This window comes from Anabrus simplex, chromosome 4, assembly GCF_040414725.1.
Source record: "Anabrus simplex isolate iqAnaSimp1 chromosome 4, ASM4041472v1, whole genome shotgun sequence".
Classification (NCBI taxonomy): Eukaryota; Metazoa; Arthropoda; class Insecta; order Orthoptera; family Tettigoniidae; genus Anabrus; species Anabrus simplex.
The window spans coordinates 133,970,993-133,994,093 of NC_090268.1; the positions used below are offsets into that span (position 1 = coordinate 133,970,993).

General features: G+C 42.0%; 1 protein-coding gene across 1 annotated transcript in view; it reads right to left on the minus strand.

Annotated features, from left to right (window-relative positions):
- The window catches only part of LOC136872503 (probable G-protein coupled receptor CG31760), a 991,355-nt gene that overhangs the window by 47,925 nt on the left and 920,329 nt on the right, over positions 1 to 23,101 (minus strand). Inside the window, exon 10 of the mRNA XM_067146311.2 lies at positions 10,109 to 10,214. Coding sequence (XP_067002412.2) covers positions 10,109 to 10,214 — 106 coding nt within the window. The remainder of the gene's footprint in view (positions 1 to 10,108; positions 10,215 to 23,101) is intronic.

The following is a 23,101-nucleotide window of genomic DNA, read 5'->3' on the forward strand; positions in this document are numbered from 1 at the left end:
CCGTCAACACTGCTACTGGCCCGGTATTGATGCCGCCATTGAAAAGCTAATACGTCATTGTGAGCAATGTCAAACGAATCAGAACGCCCCGTCTTCTGATCTTGCTTCATGGCCTCCTGCTACTACTCCATGGGAACGAGTTCACATCGATTTCGCAGGTCCTTTCCTCAATTCCATGTGGTTAATAGTCATCGATTCACTGTCAAACTTTCCATATGTAGTGGATATGCATTCGACTACTACAACCGAAGCTACCATTCGTGCTCTCCAGAAAATCTTTACTACAGAAGGTTTACCGCAAGTACTCATTTCAGACAACGGACCTCAATTTACAGCTACTGCTTTTCAGAACTTTTGTACACATAATGGCATTCGTCATATCCTAGCACCACCTTTTCACCCTCAATCTAATGGTGAAGCTGAACGCTTCGTACAAACATTTAAAAGAAGTATGAAGAAAGCTGTCTCTTCAGGCTTAACTACAGACCAAGCCTTGCTCCAACTCTTAAACAACTACAGAACTCTACCCGGCGCTGATAATCTCACTCCTGCACAGAAGCTCCATGGACGACCTCACAGAACTTTACTTTCTCTGTTACAGCCTCTTCCGACCCAGCATAAGACATCACCAACGAAGTTCTCCCTCAACGACAAGGTCTACACCAGGACATTCAAATCCAACCCACTCTGGATACCCGGAGTCATCTGCAGATCTTTGGGTCATCGTCTATACGAGATACAGACTCTGGAGAAACGTATCTGCCGCCATCAAGATCAGATACGTCTGCGCTACCGCCCCTGTCCAGCTATTGATGCTATTGCTACACCTGATAAATCTATTACTGAACGAGCTTTAGATCATTTAATAACAATGGGTTCCTTTCAGGACGAGACAGCGCCACTCCGCCCAGTTCCAGCCCCGGACAATACAACAGAGACACCAGCAGCTCCGCCCCAGCATCGCAGTCGCCGCCAGCGCCGCCGCCGTTTCACGCCGTACCGGCGTATTTAGGAGGGGAGGGTGTTGTATGTCCGGCGCTCCCTTCTCGCCTACACCAGCCAGCTGCACGCGCGCCTGTGTATCATTCTGCTAGCTTCGACGCGCAGCCCTCAGTGCGCGTGCCTGACCATCGAGTGTACTATAAATAGGAGCTCCCTGCCTGCTCACTTGCCCACTCGCCCCGGTGTCCAGCTCCAGAATACACCCTACGTCGAGCACGGAGGCTACTCCTCTTGAAAATGTGCTTCGATCAGGTGGACTGAATTTCTGGCAGTACGAGGTTTCACCTCTGGTCACCGCTCCCTTACCTGTTTCCGCTGCCTATGTTCCGTAATTCTTTTACAAGCCATTGTCATTCCCTAATTTATGCAAGCTCCCTTAGTTTCGCTAGGTGGAATTTCTTCAATCAATTGAACTTGCTTTTTAGGAATTCAGGCACTTCAACAAACAAGGACTCTCAAAGACATTCATGTTAGTGTGCCAGATAGTTTTCGACTATCAACGTGTCAATTCACAAAGACTATCTTTTCAAGATAGAAGTGTATATAAAGACTGTAAACCTGTACATATTGTATAAAGACAAACTTTTCTCAAGATCCAATATTCCTTTTTTGCTTCAAAATAAATTTCAGTTATTTGTGTAAATATCATAAAGTGAAGCAATAAAAGTTGTGTTTTGTAAATTTCAACCTTGGTTACAACAATTATTATTATTTTATCTGTGATATTATTACTATTATTGTAATTATCAGTCTTATTCAATTATATTTTGCAATGCCTGTTGCTTGCAAGATTGTACTTAGATGTATGCATATATACGTATGTGTAGAATAACACTCAATACCTGTACAGTGAGAATTGTTGTATATATCAGAGATTGGATGTGACGTTGGTACATTGTGCAAGATTGGTGGCGATTCTGCCAAGTCATTGCTACGCCATGGCTACGTCATCGTATTTAGTTAGCACTGAGCTCACTTTCTTTGAGAAACCCAACGAGCCGGCGGCGGTTTCACAACTGTATGTAATATTTGCCGCGTTGTGGGAGTATGTCATTGTTATTTCTGGAGATTACGTAGCTGTGTCAACCAACGTCTATAAAAGGTGGATGCACATTGTAGCGTCGGTCATTATTTAAACGGAAGCAGTACAGTGAACAAGTCTACTAGATGAAGAGGCCTCAGTCGGTCAGTCAACGAGTGTGAACGAGAGATGGAGAAGACTCAGTGAGCCATTAATTATTGGTCATTGAGAGAGTGAGGCCAAAGTTGGTCCGTCACTTAGTTGAAGACATGGACGCAAGGGCTTACCATGAAGTCAGAGAGGGCAACCCTGGACCTGCCAAGAGGTAATACCATATTGACTTACAAAGAAGTCAGATGATATGGAGAAGAAGCAGTCACAAGGATGTATCACCAAGTTAGGCGTGACACATCTACAGTAAACACCAGATCAGAGGAATACGTCGTAATTACACTCAAAGTGTTGAAGGTACAGTCAAGTGAATCAGTGAGGGAAATATTTCGTATAAATTGTTAAATGTCCGGTCAAGAAGAATTCAAATTCATGCCTAGTTTCTTTCAGTTGCAATGTCATAATTTCATATTCTCATCTGTTTTATCGCAACAAGACTCACTATTTTTTGATATATTATTTAAAGAATATATATTGTTCTATCAAACGAATTCATAGTTTTATTTCATTGACAGTAAAATATCTTAACCTCAAAATTAATGGGGAAACCGAACGCCAATCTCCTTTTCCCAGAACTTATATGGTATGTTGTCAAAAGTAAGCTTATTACCCCACACCCTAGAGGTAGTCAAGAGTCTCATTCTATTATTGCTGCACTGAGTGGCAGCTGGCGCCCTTCAAATAACGTATGTGTAAGTAAGCAGGTAACAAGTAAGTGTGAGTACAAGGTCCGACGAGTGTGTATTTCATTTAATGAATGTTAATTTTTAGATTTTCCATTTTAAATGCAGATATTTCATATTTTTCAAGTAAAATGCAGATTTATAATATTTATAAAATTAGTCAGCGACGTAGAATACTTACAGTATCGACAAAAGAAAGGGAAGGGTGAAAAACTGTGTGAAAATGAAAGGCTTTCTAGGCTTCACAAATCTAATACCGTCGGGCGTCAAAAGACAACAACAGATAGGAAAGTTGAAAGTGGGAAGCCTGTTATAATTGGAAACAATGCATGACTCAGATAGAGATGGCATTGTCAGTCAAAAGAACACATCGTCACTGTGCCTCGATATACCCTTTTGTGACAATGTTGCCGGAGAATTACTGACTCACAGACATGTATCACAAACACGAGTAGTCATTCAAATAGTTCATACAATATTTAACCTTAGAGCACAGACCCTTGTGGTTTTGCTAAGCTGAACGACGACATGTATTTCTAGGAGAGTGCATGGGTCACATGAAATTGCGACTCTACTCGTGCTGAACCATGGTGTATTCTCTAGTTCGCACGCAGATTTGAGGACAAGGTACTTTGAAAAGGAGAAATACTGTGAACAGATGACAGATATCACAAGCCTTCCTATGGATGGAAATGGTAGAATACATACATTCTATCCCGTTCCCCGTCGTGACAGGCGACTTAAAGGGGTAACATTAGGGGATCTCAACTTTCGGATATGGTTTAGCAACCACGAGTCCCCTAGCTGAGTCTGGCATATTTTGCACTCGTGACACATTTCTCGCTTTTAACCTCCCTATCTTCGGACACCGATGACGTTAGATTTGTGATACTTTGACAGCTTTTCGTTTTCCCTCCATTTTCTTTCACCGACTCTTTGAAATGTCTGAACTCTTCTACTTTTTCGCCTGTCTAGCCTTAAGAGACGAAGGTTTGCCAGTTGTACTTCCCCTTTAAACGCTAATCTCCCCATTTTAGATGTCACAAGCAGAACATGTCTGCTCATTAAGCGTTCATAGTTCTTTGTGCAGTGCTATTTATCTCTCAGGTAATGAATCATGTAGTTGAGAACGGCTCCTAAAGGTCAGACTTTATTAAGGTCATCACAGTCGTCTGTGGCTTCGCAGACGAGCTATAGCTTCCTAATCGACTGGCTGCGGGTTCGTTATCCATCTCTTTCAAAGAGGATTCAAATCCTAGTATGATCAATCGGCATGGAGAGTATTAATCTGAAGGAAAAATGTATTACGATCACACTATAGACTTTTTTCCTGTGGTTTCCCACTTCAACCGAGGGCTAATTGTGGAGTGGAACCGTACTCCTACATAACACTTCGGATATTTTATTTCATACCCAGTCCAAGTTTCATTCAACGACCGCATCGTCACCGTTATTAGGGCGAAGGGAGGTGCTACTCGCTACAAGCCAGGTATCTCTAATTTAGTTGTTCATCAGTAGACTGAGGATTTTGAGGCAGTAATAGGTTAGAATGCAAACTAATTGGGTAAGTAGGAAATGTCGGCTACCCCGTTCTTCCGCTATGAAACGAGAGTAACATAAATAATAGGGGTTCTGTTGGACCGTACACCTATGTGTATGCAAGCCTCATAACACGACTGTTGTGCAGTATAGTGTACCGTACTTTTTACCTACTTCAGTATGTTTATATTCTAACCTATTAGCCTAACCCCATGGCATTACAGCCCTGAAGTGTCTTGGCCTATGAAGCGACCGCTGCTCAGCCCGAAGGCCTGAAGATTACGAGGTGTCGTGTGGTCAGCACGACGAATCCTCTCGGCCATTATTCTTGGCTTTCTAGACCGGGATTATAACCTATTATTGCTTAAAAATCCGGGCACTTCTCATCAGTGCACGTTCAAGATGTGAAGCGAACTCAAATCCCACTCCAGTCCAACTTGAAAGCTTTTCTCAAAGGTTACTTATTCCAGTTCCAGACGAACACGCAGGCCTACCTCTATGGACCAGTGGAAGAGTGTCGGCCTCTGGATCCCACGCTGGCGGATTCAAATCCGGCAGAATTAATCGGACTTTATTTGGAGAGCAGACGAAATTGCAATGCACTCAATGCCGTGCACTATCGGTATGTAAGATATCACTGGTGACATAGTCGGTGTTTGTCGGAGAACATTAATTATTAACTCAGCAATGAAAATCCACAGCCTATTTCCAGCCATTCCACTTCCATATTATAGCAATTATATACTTCTACATCTCAGCTCAGTTTCGTGCTACCGGGTTTGGTTTGGGGATGAGGTGAGGTGAAATTATATGGCAATTTTTTACAGCCGGATGCCCCACCTCATGGAAGGAATGAAGCCACCATCTAGCGGCGAGGATGGGAATTGTGTCGTCTGCCTAAGCCTGTCCCACATCTCTGGGGCAATGTTTAATGGCTGACAGATGAAATGAAATTATATTGGAGGGTGTTGCTGGAATGAATGATGACAGGGAAAAGCGCGGTTCCCGGAGAGAAACCTCTCCCGCCCCCGCTTTGTCCAGCACAAATTTCACATGGAGTGACCGGGATTTGAACCACGGCCGGTGCTGCCACCTGAGCCACGGAGGCTTTCTAACTCAGCAATATGTCATCCAATAGAGTACCTGTTCCTGACTGAATACACCAGAACGACGAAACTGACAAGCAGGCAGCCTAAGTGGCTTCAAATCAATCTTCCTGCTCACGGTATCCGAGGCCATACGATAATAATAATAATAATAATAATAATAATAATAATAATAATAATAATAATAATCTTCTACATATTGACTTCGTTTCCTGCTACCGGGTTGGGGATGAGGTGAGAAGAAATTATATGGCAAGTTTTTACAGCCAGATGCCGTTCCTGATACCAATCTCACTTGAGGAGCTAATGAAGATGAAATGCATTATGCTGAATGAATTTGGCCGACGATATGAAAGGAATCGGCTGTGGCCAATGAATAGGAACTGTCCCAGGATTTTTCTGGAAGTGAAAATGGCAAAGCACTGAAGACCTTTATCAGGACAGCCTACGGTGGTGTTCGAACCCACTCGTTTCAATAATGCAGAGCTTGGCTCCATAGCCAGAGCGGTTTATCAGGTGCGATCAATCCGCTCGGTAATATTAATAATAATAATAATAATAATAATAATAATAATAATAATAATAATAATAATAATAATAACTGTACCGGGTGGTACATCTCTACGCCGCATATTCGAATTTTCCACCTTAAAGTACTCCTCTACAGGAGAATCTGTGAACTTAAAACTGGATCTACTTAAACCTTTCCTCTGAAGATGTCACTGTGTGAATTTCGACGGGTTTTGTTTACTATTTATTAAGAAGTTTGGACATTCTCTCATAGATGTCACTGCCTAAATCTGTGATCATGCACCCTGGTGCGAAGTGAAGGAACTTTCTTGAAGAAATTTTTGTACTCATAAGTTTTTGTCCTTACTAAATTTCGTTCTTTCATTTGTGGGTTGGCAATATTAATCTTTCTTTCCGCCAGTTTTGAACTTAGCCAATCCAGAATTTCTGTAATTAATTTTTGACCAATCGTGTCTTTCTTCTTCGATTTTGATGTGTAACTTCAAGCTACCCAATAAAAGCCTGTGGGTGTGTCTTAATTATTCATAAAAGGTCTCGAACCTCCCCCGAGGGTATAAAAACTGCTGATTTTCTTCCCTCTCGGCCACTTCATCAACAACTAACCTAGTGTTTGGACGTGTAGCAGGAGTCGGGAAGCGCCTCTTCCATCAGGCAGCAGTTCTTCAGTAAGGTAATGGCCGCTTAATATCTTTATTTCTTGCTAGCTCAGCAATTTAACCGGAGGGAAAGGTCCGAAACCTTTACCATGTAACCCATCTTTACAAATATGTAAATTTCTACCAGTTTATGTAAAAACTTAAGTAAATTGGTAACTGTAATTCGGGGATAGAGAGTGACTTACCCTCTCGAGCTCCCCTTCATATGGGTTTGAGGTGACTACGTTTTGGTAACTGATTTTCTTCTTTTCCTAAATGTTTTAAATTTTTTCCTTATACGTGTCACCTCCATAGTTTGGGAATAGCCCCTGTTTCATCGGAGTGCAAGTATACGCCTCCATTCTTTTTGGTATTCCGTGCCATTTACTTAACCTGTTCTTTTTCTGCTAAGGCCCAGTAGATTGGGTACAAAATACCCCCGTATCATTGCTGTAAGTCGTGCCTTGATGGCAACCTATGGCAAAGTCTGATATTGCCTTGAATAGGCGTGAAAAACTGAGAGCGTGTTAGCTCTTTTCCAGTGTGTAAAGTGCCTCTGGGAGGCTTGAAGTTAAAAGTTGGGAGCAAGTGCTCCAGGTATTAGGGGTTTTCTGCCCTTTGGTAAATATGTGTTTGTGAGCTGAGAGCTCAGAAAATGTAAAGGGAGGGCTTGAAGCCCAAGTTCTGTTTATACCACCTATCTTATCTTTCCTAGAGTTAATTTTTGCTACTTGTACCTATTGCATTGTTTCTTGTTGTTAAAAAAAAAGAGAAAAATATAACCTTGTTACAGTTTTAAATTGATTTTGGTAGTTAGACCCATTCACCCCGGCACCTTCTTTCACCTCTGCCGATCCACTAAACCGCGGTAACAATACTAATACTAATAATAATAATAATAATTTTTGTATTATTATACAGGCTTTGACTTCTTCCTTACTATCATTTAAGCCAGCTAATAACAGTACTGGTGCAGGTAAATGCTGGCACTGTACCTCATTTAAGTCCACGGCCGCTTCCTTCCCACTCCTAGCCTTTTCTTATCCTATAGTCGCCATAAGATCTATTTGTGTCGATGCGACGCAAGGCAACTTGTAAAAAAAAAAAAAAAAAAAAAATATATATATATATATATATATATTTATTTCGTGATTTCTGACAAAAGAATAGTGTTACTAAAATATTGCACCGGGCGAGTTGGCCGTGCGGTTAGGGGCGTGCGGCTTTGAGCTTGCATCCGGGAGATAGCGGATTCGAACCCCACTGTTGGCAGCCCTGAAGATGGTTTCCCGTGGTTTCCATTTTCACACCAGGCAAATGTTGAGGCTGTAACGTTACTTAAGGCCACGGCCACTTCCTTCCCATTCCTAGGACTTCCCTGTCCCTTCGTCGCCATAAGACCCGTCTGTGTCGGTTTGACGTAAATCCGATTGTAAAAAAAAAATATATATATATATATGTTGCAAACTTTGGGGTGGGAAGACTTGGGAGTAAGTAGATAAGCAGCTCTGCTATGGAGTATGTTAGCGGAGAGATGATATGGAATGACATTGATAGAAGAATAAGCTTGAGTGGAGTTTTCTTCTTCTACTAGTAGTGCTATTGACAACACTACTACCGCTTTTCCCTCATCTGTGGCGTCACGAGTACGAACTGTGTCGAAAAAATTATGTGGATTTAGCCCTGTTTTACGGCCGGATGCCCTTCCCGATCCAACCATATATAGAAGGATATAATCACTATTGCGTGTTTCTGTAGTGGTTGGTTGCGTGGTGTGTTGTCTGAATATAAAAAGGAGAGTGTTGGGACATCATACAGAAAAACCCAGTCCCCGAGCCAGAAGAATTAATTAATCAGACGTGATTATAATTCCCGGCCCATCCGGAAATGGAACCCGGGATTCTCTGAACCGAAGGTCTCAACGCTGACCATTCAGCCAATGAGTCGGACTGAGTGGAGCTATTAAAGGTAGAAAATATCAAATAAGTGAAGATAAAGTGGGAATCCAAGAGGATAAATTAGTGCAAATATTCATTTATAGGAAGAAGAATTAGGGAATGGAAAAAATGAAATGAAATGGCGTATGGCTTTTAGTGCCGGGAGTGTCCGATGACATGTTCGGCTCGCCAGATGCAGGGCTTTTGATTTGACACCCGTAGGCGACCTGCGCGTCGTGATGAGGATGAAATGATGATGAAGACGACACATACACCCAGCCCCCGTGCCAGCGAAATTAACCAATTAAGGTTAAATTTCCCGACCTACCGGGAATCGAACCCGGGACCCTTGTGACCAAAGGCCAGCACGCTAACCATTTAGCCATTAGGGAATGGAATAATTTATCAAAGGAAATGTTCGATAGATTTTCAAGCTCTTTGAAATCATTTAAGAAAAAAAAAAGAGACTAGGTCAACAGTTGATACGGGATTTGCCACCGGGCCGGCAGCCCTAAATGCATATTAATGATGACATATTGATTGATTGACCTGAAAATGCTTATTTTCATATCATATTCGCTGCACTTCTTCTCAAACTCAAGATTGCAGTCTTGCAGCACAGTCTGCCATAAAGACTAAGTCACAGACATGGACCAAATTGCTTACTACATTTTAACACCTGAGTCCTTTCCTGCAATTTCACAACCTTACACTAAATTATCTATGTAAATAATGAACAACGCGGTATATGAAAGACTAAAGGGAAATTGAAAACCTCCCCGCAATAAGGATGCAATCAACAATTTTTCAGGAGATTGAAAAATTACTTTTGAGGTTTATTTCATGGTATTCACTACTCGAACCAGTTGTATATGCAAGTGTACAAATGAGCTCATCTAATACAAACAATATTTTATTGTTATAACTGAATATCAAATTAATGTATGAATTGGAAGTATTACAATGGAAAATAATCTGCAAGTATGTCTTACATTTGAATACCCTAACAGAAGATAAATCCTGTACATGCTATTGCAACACAAACTATAGCAAAAAATACTGGTATATTTAAAAAAATAACAACAATAAAAATATCAAGAAAATATTTCAAAATATTGATGCGATTTCGTCTATGATCTCTTTTAAATGATCTATTACACATGATGATGAACCAACACTGATGTTCCATCCTTACACCTCGGAAGACGAAGTTCTGCTGACTGTAAAGCAGCTTGAGATTTAAATGTAAGGCATAAGATGACGCTACAACAGAGAAGCGTGAGGATACATCCTATTTCCACCGAAATCTTACTCTTCAAATACCTTTTGGTTAAATCTTTATTCTTTCATTATAAACATGGGTTTAAATCAGATTCTAAAGACAATACGCTATTTGTTAATATAAATCACATTAAAGATACTTAAGGCACATTTAATGTCATTGTTCAAAATAAAGCTGTTATGTAGTAGCTTATACACTTACCTTGCTCCCGAAGATAAGTCCTAGCAGAAGGGTAACAGTAAGCTGCGTGTGACAGAAGCAGATGATGTACAGCAAATCTGGATTAGCTGGAGACTGGAGGAACAGCCTGCAACAAAGCAAATATTACTAAACTGGAAGGCATACAATTATGGCTTAAGAGAAGTTGTCTCAAGATCTCTCGTTCATTAGGTTTAAATACGTATTTCTTAGGAAGCACTGATCAACAGATTTTTTAGCATTTACTTTACAATACTTCCATACTGCTACACTAGAAATAGTTTTAAAGAGATCAATTAACAACTATTGGCTCTTTGATGAGTGAGATTGTATCCTAAGCTCTCAAGTATGTGAGCTCATCCTGACCAAGGTCTGTAATTTCTGTAATGTTGCGGTTTTTGAAAAAATGAAAAGAAATCAGTTTTAACCTTAATAATCCCCCAAATCATTCTCTTTCAAATTCCGTTATCACCCTTGTCCTAAAACAATTTTTAAAGTTCTAAACGCCGGATTTATAGGGTAGTGGTACGGCGTATATGGAGCAAGCATATGCCGCCTTCTCTCACGTTGTCAGACAATATTTGCTTGAAAGTTCTTTCTTACTACGATTTGAATAATCCCGCTGGAATATATTTACCTTGTAGAAGGCCTAGGTTGTGCAGAAGTCTGAGGGAGTAACTTACGGTTCAGAGTCGTTATAATGCAAGTATGTTTCTTAAAACTTTCAATGGCATTTTCCTAGCTTAAAATATTATCACCAGTTTTGCTTATTGTATGAATGATGAACAATTAAATAACTTTTATCTTCAGTAGTTTTTACCTGACTGCAAACCCAGATTTATTATTAAGTATACATGGCGGTCAGAAACAATATGAACCAGGTATATGTACGTTATAGTGTTGGTCATACTGATACGTAATTTAAAGAATTTACGTCAATATATCGCTCCGTTTTCAATTTTTTAGTTGCTGAAGTTAGCCTGTCAGATCGCTTCGCGGGCGACTTCAGATGGGCTTTGCGAGGCGGTGCTGCTAGATCTGTACGTGGCTTATGACCGCCAATAGAAGAAATAAACTTTTCCAGGGGAGGGAGTTGAACAACGTCATCCCTGCTGATAGCCTCGGCCCGTAGCAAGCACCTTACCGTGGCACTGGCTGAAACTCATGGTATGTTAGTGTTTGGTGATTATTTCTCAGCATGGCTCTCAAGCCCGACCAAGCCACGTGCAAATTTAGCAACACCCCTTTTGAATTCGCCCGCGAAGCGATCTGATTGGCTAATTTCAGCAGCCGATAAAATTACAACGGCGCGAGAAATTGACGTAATTTTTTCAAATTACTTATCAGTATTGCCAACTCTCTAACGCTCATATACTCGGTTCACGTTGCTGCCGACCATTCTGTATAAGTATTTTTGACAAGTTTGTCAAATTATAACCCAAAAATAATAAAAACTGTGCTTTGCAAAGCATTTTCATGCAACATAAAAAACATTATTTTTAATAACTTCAAATGCTTGACTTTTAAATTTCGTTGTGATGAGTAGTACATAGTAGAAGTTCCAAATTACAATCATGACTTCCCTTACGGATAATTCATGGCCTGCTGTGTTGTTCTAGTCGACGTATGAAAGGGCCATTCCGTACAACTTAGACTAGTAGTGGCTGAGACTTGCGCCCCTCGAGCGCTAGCTCACACTTAGGAGCGCAACTAAGTCTGGACGGTTTGTATGTGCCAAATACTTTAATAAACCAATACCGGGCAGCTTTATCTCAACAGCATTGAGCGGAGCGCGAACAGCGACGGTGGTGACATCTAGCGTGCAGGTGTGACAAGCCCAGAAACTGCATACTTGTCTATGCTACAGGTGAGAGGAATCCATCTACACTGATTGGAAATATTTTTGTTAAAATAATTGAACAATCATAACAATTGAAAATGAAAACCTACAACCTGTTTTCCACTCATTGACCGGGTCAGGGATGTAATGAATGAAACATATATAGGCTGTTATTACAATGGGGTCGCCAATCCCAAGGTGATTTATAATGAATGATAAATGCTATGAAATGATAATGGAGAGTGTTGCTGGAATGAAAGATGGCAGGGAAAACCGGAGTACCCGGAGAAAAACCTGTCCCGCCTCCGCTTTGTCCAGCACAAATCTCACATGGAATGACCGGGATTTGAACCACAGCATCCAGCGGTGAGAGGCCGACGCGCTGCCGCCTGAGCCACGGAGGCTCCAATCATAACAATTAAGAATTAACATTTAAAATATGAAATGCCTGCTTCATACACCTCCAAACGAGAATTATGTTAGCCGTGCCTTATGCTATGTCTTAAGAATTAAAAGCAGAATTTGTTTGAGGATACACCCAGCCTGTGAGAGGAATATTTAACTACTACTCTCTTCTCTTCTTTCTAGACTTTTCCCAGTTATCTGAGGCAGCACTTTGTGAAGACTTAGCCGAGTTTTTCGTCCGGATGCCTTTCCTAACACCAACCCTATGTGGAGGGATATATATATATATATATATATATATATATATATATATATATATATATATATACGTATGAATATGAACACAAACTCGTAGCCCCCGATCTACACGAATTAACATACGTGATTAAAATCTCCGACTCAGCCGGTAGTCGTACCAGGGCCCTCTGAACCGAAAGCCGGTGCGCTGACCATACCGTGGTGGTGATTATTGTTTTAAGAGGAAGTATAACTGACCAACCATCCTCTCAGAAGGGAAATGGAAGAGGACCAAAACTCCGAAGAATGAAGGTACTACCAAAAGAAAGAGAAGGGTCACGAAGCGCTGACCATTCAGCCAAAGCACCAGAGAGGGCAAATACTTAACAACATCCATGATTTATTAAGGTTTCGGGAAAGAGAAGGTGTAATTAAGGAACTAGAGTTTCGGTCCATTATTTCTTCTTCTTCTTCTTCTTCTTCTTCTTCTTCTTCTTCTTCTTCTTCTTCTTCTTCTTCTTCTTCTTCTACTTCTTCGGCACCCGGCTGATCTTCCCGAACTCTACAGAGGAACTCACCACACGCTGCTATCTCGCTTTTGCCGTACTTTGAATGTTCTGTTTTACCTCTGAAGACGGAGAAACATACCGGTACATACATTATCATTATAGATCGTTATGCCTTTCAGCGTTCAGTCTGCAAGCCTCTGTGAATTTACTAAACGTCGCCACAATCCTCTTTTTGCAACTAGTGCTGTGGCCTCATTTAGTTCTATACATCTTTTCTTTAAATCGTTAGTAACCGAGTCTAACCACCGTCGTCTTGGACTCCCTCTACTTCTCTTACCCACCATAGCAGAGTCCATTAATCTATCTTCCTCCATTCGCCTCACATGACCCTACCACCGAACCCGGTTTATGCGTACAGCTTCATCCATCGAGTTCATTCCTAACTTAGCTTTTATCTCCTCAATCCGAGTAACCCTCTGCCATTGTTCCCACCTGTTTGTACCAGCAATCACTCTCGCTACTTTCATGTCCGTTACGTCTAACTTATGAATAAGATATCCTGAGTCCACCCAGCTTTCGCTCCCGTAAAGCAAAGTTGGTCTGAAAACAGACCGATGTAAAGATAGTTTCGTCCGGGAGCTGACTTCCTTTGTACAGAATACTGTTGATCGCAACTGCGAGCTCACTGCATTAGCTTTACTACACCTTGATTCAATCTCACTTACTATATTACCATCCTGGGAGAACACACAACCGAAATACTTGAAATTTTCTACCTGTTCCATCTTTGTATCACCAATCTGACATTCAATTTCGTTGAATTTATTACCTACTGACATCAATTTAGTCTTTGAAAGGTTAATTTTCATACCGTACTCATTGCACCTATTTTCAAGTTCCAAGATATTAGACTGCAGGCTTTCGGCACAATCCGCCAATAAGACCGAGTCGTCAGCATAGGCCACACTGCTTACTACATTTCCTCCTAACTGAATCCCTCCCTGCCACTTTATACCTTTCAGCAGAAGATCCATGTAAACTACGAACAGCAAAGGTGAAAAATTACAGCCTTGTATAACCGCTGTAAGTACCCTGAACCAAGAACTAATTTTACCATCATTTCTCACTGCAGCCCAATTGTCAACATAAATGCCTTTGATTGATTTAAATAATCTATACTTAATTCCAAAGTTCCCCCGTATGGTGAAAATCATTTCCTCCGGTACCCTGTCATATGCTTTCTCTAGGTCTACGAAACATAAACTCACCTGTCTATTCCTCTCGTAGCATTTTTCAATTATCTGGCGCATACTGAAAATCTGATCCTGACAGCCTCTCTGTGGTCTGAAACCACACTGGTTTTCATCCAACTTCCTCTCAATGATTGATCGCACCCTCCCTTCCAAGAAGCCAGTGAATACCTTGCCTGGTATACTAATCAATGAGATACCTCGATAGTTGTTGCAATCCTTCCTGTTCCCTTGCTTATAGATAGGTGCAATTACTGCTTTTGTCCAATCTGAAGGTACCTTACCAACACTCCATGCGAATCTTACTTCTCTATGTAGCCATTTCATCCCTGCCTTTCCACTATAATTCACCATTTCAGGTCTAATTTCATCTATTCCTGCTGCTTTATGACAGTGGAGTTTATTTACCATCCTTTACACTTCCTCAAGCGTAATTTCATCAACATCAATTTCCTCCTCCCCATGAGTTTGGCTGTTCGCAACACCACCAGGATGATTTCCTTTTACGTTGAGAAGATTCCCTCCACCTCTCAAGTGATTCCCTGGGATCTATTATGAGTTCACCTGAATTACCCAAAACACTGTTCATTTCCTTTTTCCCTCCCTTCCTACGATTCCTTATTATTGTCCAGAAAGGCTTCCCTGCTGCTTGACCTAGACATATATCATCTGTGTTTATATATATATATTACATATTAGGGTTACGTGAGTGAACTACGATGTTCCTGACATGGAAGAAGTGTTCAGAGTTTCCTAAAGTCTCTTTCACATATTTATGCATGAAGAATTACCTTATATGCGTATTAAATTATTTGGACTGGTGCTCAAGCCTATGCGAATAATACACTGAAATAATTTTCCTACGCCGGGCTGAGTGGCTCAGACGGTTGAGGCACTGGCTTTCTGATCCGAATTTGGTAGGTTTGATCCTAGCTCAGTCCCCTGGTATTTGAAGGTGCTCAAATACGTCAGTCTCGTGCAGGTAGATTTACTGCAACGTACAGGAATTCCTGCGGGACGGTATTCCGGCACGTCGGCGTATCCCAAAACCGTAAAAGTAGTTAGTGGAACGTAAATAAAATTATTATTATTATTATTATTATTATTATTATTATTATTATTTCCTTATTGTAAAAAGAGCCGACTGTATTCGAAACTCATAGCCTTCAATTTTTAGTTTCAAGACTACTGCGATAACCATTACTCTACAGGCCCACAAGTTATCAGTTGTGAAATTTATGGTACTATTTAATAATGTGGATCCTCAAGTTTGGGTGTTCTAGAGTTCCATATTTGGAAATGTTATTGGTGTTACGTCCCACTAACATTTCAGTAGAGTTTTTTTTTTTTGCCAGTGGCTTTACGTCGCACCAACACAGATAGGTCTTACGGCGACGATGGGCTTAGGAAAGGCCTGGGAGTTGGAAGAAAGCAGCCGTAGCCTTAATTAAGGTACAGCAGCAGCATTTGCCTGGTGTAAAAATGGGAAACCACGAAAAATCATCCTCAGGGCTGCCGACAATAGGATTCGAACCCACTATCTCCCGGATGCAAGCTTTCAGTAGAGTATTTGATTGATTTATAATAAGGGGCATAGAATGTAACCTCAGCATAGATGCTAGGTCATTACTTTTTTAATACTTGGTGTCCTTATCATTTCCCATTATCTTGTTCGTTAATTTGTTCAGCGTATAACACTTTTCTTGGAATATAACTGCAATGTAAGATTATTTAGTGACAAACACTCAACAACATGCCAATGCGCCAAAAATCATACGCATGGCAATATGTTATTGAAGAGTTTTTTTTTTTTTGCTAGGGGCTTTACGTCGCACCGACACAGAAAGGTCTTATGGCGACGATGGGATAGGAAAGGCCTAGGAGTTGGAAGGAAGCGGCCGTTGCCTTAATTAAGGTACAGCCCCAGCATTTGCCTGGTGTGAAAATGGGAAACCACGGAAAACCATCTTCAGGGCTGCCGATAGTGGGATTCGAACCTACTATCTCCCGGATGCAAGCTCACAGCCGCGCGCCTCTACGCGCACGGCCAACTCGCCCGGTTTATTGAAGAGTTGGTCACACCAAGCCATGTAGGTAGCAGCACCATCGACTTTCTCGCTGAAAACCACAAGCTGTCCGGTATTATCATATTAAAGTATTTGTACGTGCTCAGATATGCCAGCCTCACGTCAGTGGATTTATCGGCACATGAAAGAACTCCTGCAGGACAAAGTTCCAACAACTCGCCATCTCTGACAACCGTACAATAATTTTTTGATAGTGGTTTAGAATCGCACTAACACTTCGAAGGTTTTTGTCTACGGAGGAATGGGAAAGGGATAGATTTGGGAAGGTAGTGGCCATATCCTTAAATAAGTTATAGCCCCAACATTTGCCTGGTTTAAAATGGGAAACTACGAAAAGAAATCCCATCCTCAGGAGTGCTGACTGTGTGATTCGAACCCACCATCTCCCGAATGCAAGCTCAAAACTGCGGGATCCTAACTGTACAGCCAAATAGCTCGGTAAAAAGTAAGTAGTGTGACGTAAATCGTTATTATTATTATTGTACCGGGAGGTACACCCCAACGCTGCGCATTTAAATCTTGCGCCCCTTCATCTTGGTTTGAGGTACCACATTTGTCTCTGCAATGTATTAAAGTTATCTCCATTCGCGCTACCTCAGTAGATTGGGATTAGTCCCTGTTTCGTTGGCCAAGTGCCCTATAGGTCTTTATATTTTTTGTGGAGCTCAATCTCCGACTCCATTCCAGTTGTACTCGGGCTGTTTATTGAACCTGTTGATGATGATGATGATGTTGTTTAAAGGGGCCTAACATCGAGGTCATCGGCCCCTAATGGTACGAAATGAAATAACAAAAATTCAGATTCATCCACTGACCAAAATGAAATAAAAAATGTCATGAAGAATGAATGGATGGGCATGAACCCTACAAAAAAAAAACAACAAACAAACAAAAGAACAAATAAAAACAGTGGATCAGACACAAAAAAAGATCGTGAATAATAGTATTTTTTTTGCTATTTGTTTTACGTCGCATCGACACAGATAGGTCTTTTGGCGACGATGGGATAGGAGAGGCCTAGGAAGGTGAAGGAAGCGGCCGTGGCCTTAATGAAGGTACAGCCCCGGCATTTGCCTGGTGTGAAAATGGGAAACCACGGAAAACCATCTTCAGGGTTGCCGACAGTGGGGCTCGAACCCACTATCTCCCGATTACTGGATACTGGCCGCACTTAAGCGACTGCAGCTATCGAGCTCGGTAATAATAGTATTGCTGACCAAGGGACCACTTATAAAGCACAATGATGCTTGATGTCAATAGGGGTGCAAAATCCACGACTAAGACCCCACAGAATTGTACATGTCGCGAGTAAAGTAGAACCATGGTATTTGTCATTTTGAGGTACTAATCAAAAGTAGCGAAGACTCACGGTGGTCCACACAAGATGGTACTACTCACAAGTATTGTACTTCGTATAGGTAACGCAGACCTGTGGTGTTTCGCACACAATGGTGCCACTTACAGCCAACGCAAACCGATGAGTTTCCTCACCTAGGTGTACTAGTCACGGGTGCCGGTCCCAAGGGCCCCGTGGTGTTCCTCACATAGTGAGTACTAATCACAGGCAACGCAGACCAACGGTGTCGCTCCTATAGTGGTACAACTCACAGGCTACGCCCAGACCCGCGGTGTTGCCCACATGGGTACAACGCACGGGTACTGGAATCCACCAGGCCAGGCTTTTTACTGCAACTAATCACAAACCTATTTCGTACCAAGTTAGTGATAATACTCGCAAGTACATGCAACCCATGGTGTTCCCCGCATGATGGTACGAATCAAGAGTAGTTTCGTGGTTCTAATTCAATCATCAGCTGCCTCTGTGGATCCGTGGTAGAGTGTCGGCCTCCGGATCCCAAGATAGCGGGTTCAAACCCGGCAGAGGTAGTCGGATTTTTGAAGGGCGGAAAAAAGTCCAGTCGACACTCCATGTCGTACGATGTCGGCATGTAAAAGATCTCTGGTGATACATTTGGTATTTACCCGACAAAATTAATTAAGTCTCAGCCATAGACGCCCAAGAGAGATCCGGTTTACTCTAGGTCCGCTAGATGGCAGACAGAGTAAACCGGAACGTCGAAATTGACGAGCAGACAGCCAGATGGCGTCAATTCGAAATGTCTGCAAACGGTAGCTGAGGCCATACGATTATTATTATTAATTCAATCATCCCTTGGTCGCCCCTTGTAGTCGCCTCTTACGACAGGCAGGGGATACCGCGAGTGTATTCTACATGTGCGTCCCCCACCTGCAGGGGGTATTGAACCTGTTCTTTTTCACTAAGGCCCCGTAGGTTGGGTACTAGATACCTCTGTGTAATAAGATTGCTATTTGTAAATAGTGCCTTGTAAGGCCAGTGGTTATTAGATTTTCACATTGTGTTGCCTTGAGTAGGCTGGGGACACTGAGAGCACGTCAGCTCTTTTCAAGTATTGTAAAAATGCCTCAGGGAGGCTTGATATTGTAAATTGGGAGCAACTGCTCCATGTATTAGGGGATTTCTGCCCTTTGAACAAATTTGTGCTTTTGTAAAGTTGAGCTGGGAGCTCAAAATTGTAAAGCTAGGGGATTGTAGCCCAAGAGTGTTAAAATTCTAAAGTCTTGGATCTTTCTAGGTCTTGTTTCTAAATTGCTATGTCATTGTTATTTCACTAAGTGAAAAGTTGTTCGGGCGATTTCCGACAAAAGAGTAGTGTTACAAAAATGTTGCAAAGTTTGGGCTGGGAAGACTTGGGAGAAAGGAGACGAGCTGCTCGATTAAGTGGTATGTTCCAAGCTGTCAGTGGAAAGATGGCATGGGAGGACATCAGTAGACGAATAAGTTTGGATGGTGTCTTTAAAAGTAGGAAAGATCAAAATATGAAGATAAAGTTGGAATTCAAGAGGACAAATTGGGGCAAATATTCGTTTATAGGAAGGGGAGTTAGGGATTGGAATAACTTACCAAGGGAGATGTTCAATAAATTTCCAATTTCTTTGCAATAATTTAAGAAAAGGCTAGGAAAACAACAGATAGGGAATCTGCCACCTGGGCGACTGCCCTAAATGCAGATCAGTAGTGATTGATTGATTGATTGTTGTTAAAATTTTGTTGTTTCTTGAAAACATAACCTTTGTTAAAATTTTAAATTAACTTTGTAGTTAGACCCATTCATCCCGGCACCTTCTTTCACCTCTGCTGGTCCACGGGTAACACCGTAACAATTATTATTATTGTTGTTGTAAAAGGATGGCTGGTCTCATGATATATTACTCATGATCTGGAAGTAAGGGACATGAACGTAGCGAGAATGATCGCTGGTACAAACAAGTGTGAACAATGGCAGGAAATTTCTTGGAATGAGAAGTAGTGGTGGTGATTACTGTTTTAAGAGGAAGTAGAGGACGAAATGGAAGGGGTCCGACACTTCAAAAAATTGAGGTATCGATCAAAGAAGGCAAGGGCCACGAAGGGCGTGAAAGTCCCTATGCCTCCCTACGTAATACCATCGGGGTCGGGAAAGGACAAGAGTTGACCAAGGTAGGTCATATACGATAGATGAAAGAGAGGAGCCTGGTACAAGTAAGTGGTAGTAATATCACGAATCAGCTAAGCGCCCCGTTGTCGTCAACCCACGCTTCGCGGTTGAGAGCCCCTGGGGCCACTTTTAGTCGCCTCTTACGACAGGAAGAGGATGGCATAGATGTATACTATCGCCCCCACCCTCAGGGGGTTTGGATTGAGGAGGTAAAGGGCAAGTTATAAATGAATACAGTGAATGAAACTGACTTCATTAGTGGAGTCTTGTGAGGCAAATGGAGGAGGATAGGTTACCTGTGGTAATAATGGACTGCACTAACAAGGAAGAAAGGATTTGAGGGGAGATCAAGGCCACGATGGTTGGACTCAGTTTTAAATGATTTCATGTTGATTGATGTGGAACTAAATGAGGCCAGAGAGCTAGCAGAAAATATGGGATTGTGTAGTAGGGGTATAAGTACAACCGTGCGACAATCCTCTATTGTTAAAACGTTGGGCGCCAACATTTTTTAAAATGCTCTTCTTTCTTTCTTTCTTTCTTTCTTTCTTTCTTTCTTTCTTTCTTAATCCGTTTAGCCTCCAGGGTTGATTTATCTCTCGGACTCAGCGAGGGATCCCACCTCTATCGCCTCAAGAGCAGTGTCCTGGAGCGTGAGACTTAGGGTCAGGGACACAATTGGGAAGGGGACAAGTTCCTCGCCCAGGTGGCCTCACCTGCTATGCTGAACAGGGGCCTTGTAGGAGGGATGGGAATGTTGCAAGGGATATACTAGGAAGAGAGAAAGAAGTGGCCGTGGCCTTAAGTTAGGTACCATCCCAGCATTTGTCTAGAGGAGAAGTGGGAAACCACGGAAATCCACTTCGAGGATGGCTGAGTTGGGAATCGAACCCCCTCTACTCAGTTGACCTCCCGAGACTGAGTGGACCCCGTTCCGGCCATCGTTCCACTTTTCAAATGAGCCGGGAATCGAACTCGGGCCTCCAAGGCTGGCAGCTAATCACACTAACCACTACACCATAGAGGCGGACTTAATTTTGCTCTGTGGGCCGAAACTTTATTGTTACCCTCTGCAAGCGGACACCACTTCCGCCGTGGCCTAGCAGGAAATCCAATGATAGTCACCGGTGTCCGCCGTGGCACTTAATGTGTTAACACTAATCCGAGGGAAAATGGATCCATCGAAAAAGGAATGTATCAGCAAAAGACAGGAAGGGCCACAAAGGGCGTGAACGTTAAATACTCCCTAGGCTTTCCAGAGCTAATACCACCGGGGCCGGTAAAGGAATAGGAGTTGATAAAGTGAGGTCTGATAGGAAAGATGAAAGTGAGAAGTCTAGCACAAGTAATTGGAAACTATGTTCGGCTCTTTGGCCAGTGTAGTCGCCTTCTGTTCAGAGGGCCCTGGGTTCGATTCCCGGCCGGGTTGGAAATTTTAACCTTAAATGGTCATTTCCCATGGATTTGGGACTGGGTGTTTGTGCTCTCCCCAACATTCCTGCGGCTCACTCAACACTATCCTCCACTAAAAACTCGTAGTTTCCATACATGACAGATGCCACCTACTCTCGTTGGAGGGTCTGTCCTAATAAGGGCTGTACGAGGCGAGTAGGACATGTCCTCGCACACTAATGGCACTAAAGGTCATACGATAAATAAATAATAATTGGAAACAATGCCAGGCTCAGCTAAGGAACCCGAGCCGCTAGCCTATGACATAGACATACAAACACTGTCACGGTGTCTGGAAAAATGCATCGACCGAAATGGTGACTATGTAGGAAAATTGATACATGTTTAAAATATAAAATGATGAAAATATTATATAAATAAACGGGTCTTTCTATTCATAATAAAACAGGAGACCTTATTTTTCGGATTACCCTCATACATTCACCTTCACGACAATGCACTCAATGGGTTGCATATAACAAATCTTTCTCTTTGACTTTTCAATTCTTTTCATAACACGTGTAGATTATTAATTTATAAAATTGCTATAATATTCTGCAGTCTTGTGGTCACCTGAAATTTCAACCAGATTAATAATTAAAAAATATTACATCTGACAAATTGCAAGCCCACTGGGTGTAGGCCTATTATTAGGAGGGTAGTTATTTCTCGAAGAGTTTATTAATTTTTGTTGCTACTAGCTGGAAGGAAAGAGTTAGTAAATACGGGATTGGTAGCCAGTGTAATTAACTTAACTTTAAATATCGAATTTCAGATCATTGTTCTGTAAACAGAATGAAATAAAATAGGAAATTATAAACGCCTCTGCTCCAAAGTTAGGTAATTAAAAACAGAACATCACTAATAATTATCTTTAGGAAGGATACAATTACGCAGACCTCGTTACTTGTGTCTGTAGTTCGTGAGTTTACGTTCACTGCCTTCCTCCCTCAGAGAGAGAGGGAGAGAGAGAGAGAGAGAGAGAGAGAGAGAGAGAGAGAGAGAGAGAGAGAGAGAGAGAATGCAGTGTTTTTGCAGGCAAAAGCTTTGTACTACAGGATTTGTTCAATTTTTCTTGATGTGTTTCAGTTAATAACAGTGCTATTTTGCTTTACGTCCCACTAACAATTTGTACGGTTTCCGGAGATGCCGAGGTACCAGAATTTAGCCCCACAGAAGTTCTTTTACGTGCCAGTAAATCTACTGACGCGAGGCTGATGTATTTGAGCACCTTCAAATACCACAGGACTGAGCCAGGATCGAACCTACCAAGCTGAGGTCAGAAGACCAGCGCCTCAACCGTCTGAGCTACCCAGCCCGGCGTATCTCAGTTAATCAGCCAATTATCATGTTTCAAACTTAGCGTTAGAAGGCCCGTCTCTTGGCTGAATGGTCAACAAAAGTATGTACTTCTAACAGCTATATATGAAAACGGATAATCACCTCTTTAAAGGATAACGTTGCATGAACGACTTGCCCTGAGCTGAACCAGGCATTGATTTTAATTTCTCCTGTGTCGGGCTGAGTAGGCCAGTCGGTAGAGCACTGGCCGTCTGAGGTCAAGTTGGTGGGTTCGGTCCAGGTTCAGCCCGATCGTATTTGAAGGTGCTCACATACATCAGTCTCGTGTCGGTGGAATTACTAGCAGGTAAAATAACTCCCACGGGACAACATTCCGGCACCTTAGTATCTTCGAAA